The sequence below is a fragment of the Lichenostomus cassidix genome, chromosome 1, assembly GCF_008360975.1.
Source record: "Lichenostomus cassidix isolate B80296 chromosome 1, HeHo_3.0, whole genome shotgun sequence".
NCBI lineage: Eukaryota > Metazoa > Chordata > Aves > Passeriformes > Meliphagidae > Lichenostomus > Lichenostomus cassidix.
Genome location: NC_139479.1, coordinates 67124968 through 67130967, shown reverse-complemented (window position 1 = coordinate 67130967; position 6000 = coordinate 67124968). Strand labels below are relative to the sequence as shown.

Sequence of the window (6000 nt, the reverse complement as noted above, 5' to 3'; positions counted from 1 at the left end):
ATAATTAAGAGACAAAACGGGAATGGAGATGTATGTGGAGGATAGTAGCATTCTCTGTATTGGAACATCAACAACCATTTCTTGTGTCAAGGCCTCCAAAACCACCTGAGAAGCGGAGGCTGAGGCTTGCACGCTTCAGCACCGCCCTGCCGCTGTGAGCCTCCACAGCCTTCTCTGGCAGGTCGGCGTTAGCTGCCGTTGCCCAGCAACGCGGGCCGTGTCAGCCTTGGATGTGGTACTTCCTTCCTTCGTCTCTAGGAAGCGTGAGTGAAGCTGCTGGCGGCCGTCCTGCCTCAGGACGCGCTCCCTTTCTGTGCTGTGCGGAGTCAGCCGGGGGCGCAGCCCTCACGGCGGGCAGCACGCGTGCCCAGCGCCATGCCCGGCCGCAGCGCCCAGCCCCGGGCAGGGCAGGCCGGCGCGGCTGAGGCGGGGCCGGCTCGCCGCCTCCTTGCCGGGGCTGGCTGCGGCGGGGGGCGGGAGCGGCGGATGCTCTCGCTGCGCAGGCGCGGGGGTGTGTTGGCGCCAAGCTTCGAACGGGGCTGCCGAGCCGGGGGGCCGCGCTGCCCCTCTTTCCTCGCTGCTTTCCCCGCCCTGCCCCATCCCCTGCGTGAGGCGATGCTGCGGCCGCCGCCCCGCCCGAGGCGCCGCCGGCAGGTAACGGCCCCGCGTGTGCCTGGCCCTGCTCCGGGGCTGCCCTGTGCCCCGGGGGTGTCACTGCCGCCCCTAGGGGTCCCTCCCTCTCTTCTCCTCACGGCCGCCGGGGTCTGCAGTCACCGGGTGTGGGGAAGGGGGGTTTGGGTCTGTCCCCACAGACCCCGCGGTGTCCCGGCGGGGCTGCACAGGCCGCGCTCCGTGCGAGGTCACTGACCGGGAAGAGCTTTCCCTCACGGAAAGCAGCGCGGACAGCTCAAGTCGCCTTTTTAAAAATGTGCTTCTGACGTGATTTGAAGTTCTTCCGTGTTCTGTCTTAATGCAGCCCTTGCCCTATTTTAAAGTCCCTGTTTTGGTAAGCCAACACATGAAACTCGGCCACCGTGTAGGAAGCGGCTTTTACTGGGGAAGCCATAAACATTAAATGGTGAAGACTTGCTGTGGGCTTATTTACACGTGTATTTTAATAGAACTCTGAAACTGGCAGTGTCTACTCCACTTGAAAGCAACTTGGAATCGAACCCTTGACATGTAAAGGTTGTGAGAGTATATATGTGATAGCATATTCTATCATTACATGTTGTAGTGAGTGTGAGGTTTTGATTTGTGTTTAAAATACCTCAGAAGTGTTCTGCTCCTTCCATCTTGGCTTTCTCCTGTGTTTGCTGAGTATTTTCATTATCTCTGATATAATTCCATTTGCTCTTGTCTGTTGTTTTTCCCACCATATTCATCACTGTACTGCTTGAATGCTCACATCACAGTCAAAGCTAAACAAGTTGGGCTATGGCACAGCAAGAAATGCAGGAAAGCAGGCCTTAGACATTTGAACAGCAGTGAAGTGTTTTTTTATTTCTTCTCAGGCTTTTCAACTGTTCCAGTAATGTTATGGATAAGAAAATGGCTTGCAAACCTGAGGAAAGACCAACTTTCTTTGAAATATTTAAGGCACACTGCAGTGAATCAGGTACAGCTTACCTAAAGTAAAATAATTTTTATTAGGATTGCTTTCTGAGCATCCATATTTTGTACACATTGCTGGATATTCCACAGGAAAGCATTATGCAGCTTGTTAGCTGCTGTTCTTGCTGAGTTTGTATTTGCTAATACATACTTTTTGTAAATTTCTTTCCATTTTTATTTGTATTTTTTTTTATTTGCTTTCTTCATGATACATGCTTAATTACTTTTTTTACTTGCTTTTGTAGCTGTTGCCTCCATCAATACCCATATACAGACCAGGTTTAGTTGTTTGCCAAATGCACCTGTGGTAGTTACTGATTTCAAAAGGAACCTGTTTAACTTGACAGTCTGAGCAAAACAAGAGAGATTCTAAAAGACAGAGCATGCTTGTTTTTAAACAAACTGGATATTCTTCTGGTGTTTTGGTTAGTTTGGTTAATGATCTGACAATTTGGGCAGACATTCCTTTATATCTTGTGGTTATCAGAGTTTAAAGCCAGCTAGAAACAAACAAACCAGAAGTATGTCAGTGGAAGGGGCAATGTGTTTTGCTGTTGGCATTTAAATGCCTGGTGTATTTTCACATCCTCCATGGAGGAACCTTTTTCCTTTTCACGTCATTTTCTGTATGTTTCCCTTCATAGATTTAGGGCCTATCAGTCTCAATTGGTTCGAGGAACTCAGCGCAGAAGCACCCCAGTATGAGCCCAGATTGTTTGGAGAGGTTGATGGTCCCTCTGGCTGGCTTGATCAGACAGCTTTTAAAACTCCAAGGACAAAACCCTCTACATACAGTCAGCTGGCATCAACCCCGCTGCTCTTCAAAGAACAAAATGCAATATTGCCACCTTGTTCTTCTCCTGAAAAAGAGCTGGATCAGAAAAAACCAGGAGCAAGTGAGTAACTTTTTTTTATCAAGTTATACTTAAAGGCTGCTTGTGCCCTTTAGAAGCAAGATACTTTTTTTTTCTAACCTTTTGTTGCAACTGATTATTATTAATGTAATAGATAATGCTACTGCAGGAATTGTGAGACTAAAAACCTTATTTTAGTTCTCCTGAAGACCATCTATAAAAAAGCAGAATTAATCCTAATAATGAATTCAGCCTTGTGATAAACTGGTAATACATATGCAAAATTCCCTATATAAAAGGTACTGTTGTGGTCCAAATACTGTTAATATAAAGAGATATGAACTTATTAATGTAACCTGTTGACTGTGAATCAGACTGAATTTTTTTAACAGTCTTATGTTTGATTTATCAAAATTTTTGAAGCTTTTCAAGGGAGAGAATCATCCTTATCATGACAAACTATAAGGCTCTCTCTAAGGCACTCCTTAACCGTTCTTGGAAAGATTTAGAAGCACTAAGCTCTTTGAGTAACTAAAATTGTAAGTTATGGGAAAAAATCATGTTTTTCTAATTGTAAAAAAAAGGAATTTTTTTTAGTACTTCTCATACATTATTTCCAAATCCCAAGTACATCATGGCATTACATGTTGCTCTGCTCCTTTCCTTTGATGTATCCTTCCTCCGTGGAGAGAAGAGAGAAGAATCTTTTCTATGGAGAATGCATGTAAGATTGTATATGAGAATCTCTTCTATGGGGGAGTATTTAACCCCATTGATGAAGTATCTGATTTGTACATCTGCTCTGTCTGTGTCCTCCTGATAAGCTTTGCTAACCAGGTTTTAACAAACACAAGACTCCCTTTATTACCAGAATTGTTCTTAGATCCTGAAGCAAATTCGGTGAAGGGGTAGCACTGTGCTGCAGTTCAAGTATACTTTATATCATTGCTTCCATGGAATATTGTTACTCTTTTCATTGTTCTGAAGTTTGCTGCTGAACTGCTGAGAATATGTTTCTTCTAAATGTAACTTTGTATTTTACAGCGCTAAGTCCCTAGGGAATTCTTGGTTTCAGGAATTTCATTTGGCAGTTTCAGAAATGGTGAAGAAAGGAGCCTTATGATAGTTTGTTTCAAAATGGTCAATTTTGCTCTGCATATGTGCAAAGTTCACCTCTGACTGGTCTGAGATACTCCATTTTCTTAATTAGAGCAAATGGCTCCTTTGAAAACAAGAGCATGGATGGAAGCTGGTGGATTTCATACCTTGGTGTACTGGGATGCAGCTCTGCTGTGCATAGGAACTCCGGAACTCAGAAGCATAGAGAAGTGCACAAACCAAAGTGTAACTTCTCATGCTGAAGTTGTTTAGAATCTTCAGATTAGGAATTCCTTTGAACAGATGCTTGTCCATGTTAGGGGCTCACTCTTCGGAGGATTCTGCTGCTTTGGTGGACACACTCTTCCCCTTTTGCCTGGAGATGCTTTGCAAATAAAAAGATGCTGCTGCCAGTAACCCAGACTCCAACAATAATTCTGGAAATAATTTTTGCTTTTTGTTGCTTACTCAAATCAAGAAGCATAGACTTAGTAAATTTGAGAGAAAGCTGTACAAACCTGTCTTTGCAGGTATTGTATTTCTTCTAAGAATAACTTCTGCAATTACAAGAAAGGCACAATGCAGTACATTAAAACTGAGATGGAATATGTGACTTGAATAGTATCAAGTGAATAAAGTGACATAATGGGTGTTTTTTTGGCTATGCATGTGGAACATATTTAGCATTGTTTGGATGTAAAGTTTGAACGTATTTGAAATACTAGAAAATAAATTAGCATTGTGGTTTTGTCCTTTTTTTTTAAGCTTGTCTTTAAACTTCAAAATTGAAACTGTTACCTGTAGTTCTGCAAAGTTTTGTTGATTATTGTATTCAATGTCGTAGATAGAGAGAATTTGATAAGCCCAAGTAACACAAGAAGAAAAACAGACCAAGAAAATGAAACACTTGCTTCTCCTCCTGGTACCTGCTACAACAGCCTCGCTGCTAGGTAAGCTAAATATGTCAACACAAATAGAAAATAAGCTGGACCTTAAGCAAAAAGTAATATTTAGCCCACCATATTTAACTGTTAAACTCTTTAAGAGCAGTGAATAATCTTGAATGTCTGATATATTTATGATACTTGTAGGTTGCTAAGTGAGTTGAAAATAAAACACTAGCTAGTTTTGAAAATGTCCTTGCATTCAGGTGATCTTTCTTCCTATTTTCCTACTCTTTGACAGCTGGAATATATAATTTTTTAACATTATTTCAGCTTTCCAAATCCTCAATATTCAGAGAAAAAGTAGTAGTGATGTATCATATGGTTCTCAACGAGTAAAGCTATTTATAATATTTACTGAAGCTCTTTTGATAATAGCCAGCCTTGATTTTGGCACTTAAATGTCTGTATTTCAGATAAATTTTATCAAAGTACTCATGTTGATTATAAGAGGAGTTAAATTAGTTATTTAATTAAAATCAGTTAAGCCAATTTTCCTATTTTCATACAGCATATCATAAAATGCATGGTTACATTGAAATTTATTACTTATCAGACAAATCATCACTGAAAATTAAAATATTTCTTGAAAGAAACATTTTACAGTTTATAGTAGACTTATAGTAGTGTTTAAAATACTGACTGAGGGTTAGAAGAGATCTGCATTTTGTCTAGCCAGGGAAGTAACCATGGTGCAAAGAAAAGAATACTGGACATGGTAATATATGTAATTTTTTGTATATTCAATTATTTTAAGAAATTGAGAAGTAAAATTAATATTTTGGTTTTAATTTTGTTTTGCAGTCCAACTATTTTAAGGAATACTTACAGAACACCTCAGAGAAATAATATGCCTGGTTTGTATCTTTGCTTTTTGTTTCTACAAAATATTTTTTATCTCTAGATAAAATCTTCATTTTTTAGTTACTATTTAATGTCCTTTTTACATGTTTTTAGGACCATATGGAAGTTTGTTCTACACACCGAAACTTTTGGAGGTACCAATTTTATTCATGCATTTTGTTTCCTTTTCCTGAGTTGTACATTTCAAACTTGGCATGGCAGTTATATATATGATTGTTAAATGTATTTCTAGGTCAGAACTCCAAAATGTATTTCTGAAAGTCTGGGAGCAGAAGTGGATCCAGATATGTCCTGGTCGAGTTCTTTAGCCACACCTCCTACACTTGGTGAAACAGTGATAATAGGTATTTCTAGAAATGAACAACTGCTTAAGGGTTAAAAGCTTCTGGTTTTGACACTGGAAGTTCACTCAGTATGAACTGTTTGGTTTTTTAACTAAAAAAAGACAAAACTCTTAAAGTGATGCTTAGTGGGTGACTTCAAATAATGCAGCCCTAAACAGAAAACTTCAGAATTTTTTCCTTTGTCTGAGGGGTTAGGGAATATAAATTTAGAAATAACATAGCAAAGCATAGAAAGAGGATTAGATAATGTTTGCTTTGCCCTATCACAAAACTAGAAACTAT

The 6000-nt window shown here is 40.3% G+C and overlaps 1 protein-coding gene across 4 annotated transcripts in view; it reads left to right on the top strand.

The window, feature by feature from the left end:
* Positions 1–282: 282 nt before the first annotated feature.
* BRCA2 (BRCA2 DNA repair associated) overlaps positions 283–6000 on the top strand; it is a 33109-nt gene continuing 27391 nt past the window's right edge. For 3 of the 4 annotated variants that reach the window (XM_085061748.1, XM_085061740.1, XM_085061720.1), the window contains exons 1-7: positions 522–654; positions 1515–1618; positions 2259–2510; positions 4411–4516; positions 5315–5367; positions 5468–5508; positions 5607–5718. In XM_085061748.1, the coding sequence (XP_084917874.1) occupies positions 1540–1618; positions 2259–2510; positions 4411–4516; positions 5315–5367; positions 5468–5508; positions 5607–5718 (643 nt within the window). In that variant the 5' untranslated portion in view covers positions 522–654; positions 1515–1539. Of the gene's footprint in view, positions 655–1514; positions 1619–2258; positions 2511–4410; positions 4517–5314; positions 5368–5467; positions 5509–5606; positions 5719–6000 lie in introns of all 4 variants that reach the window. The other variant, XM_085061731.1, reaches the window with a different exon arrangement.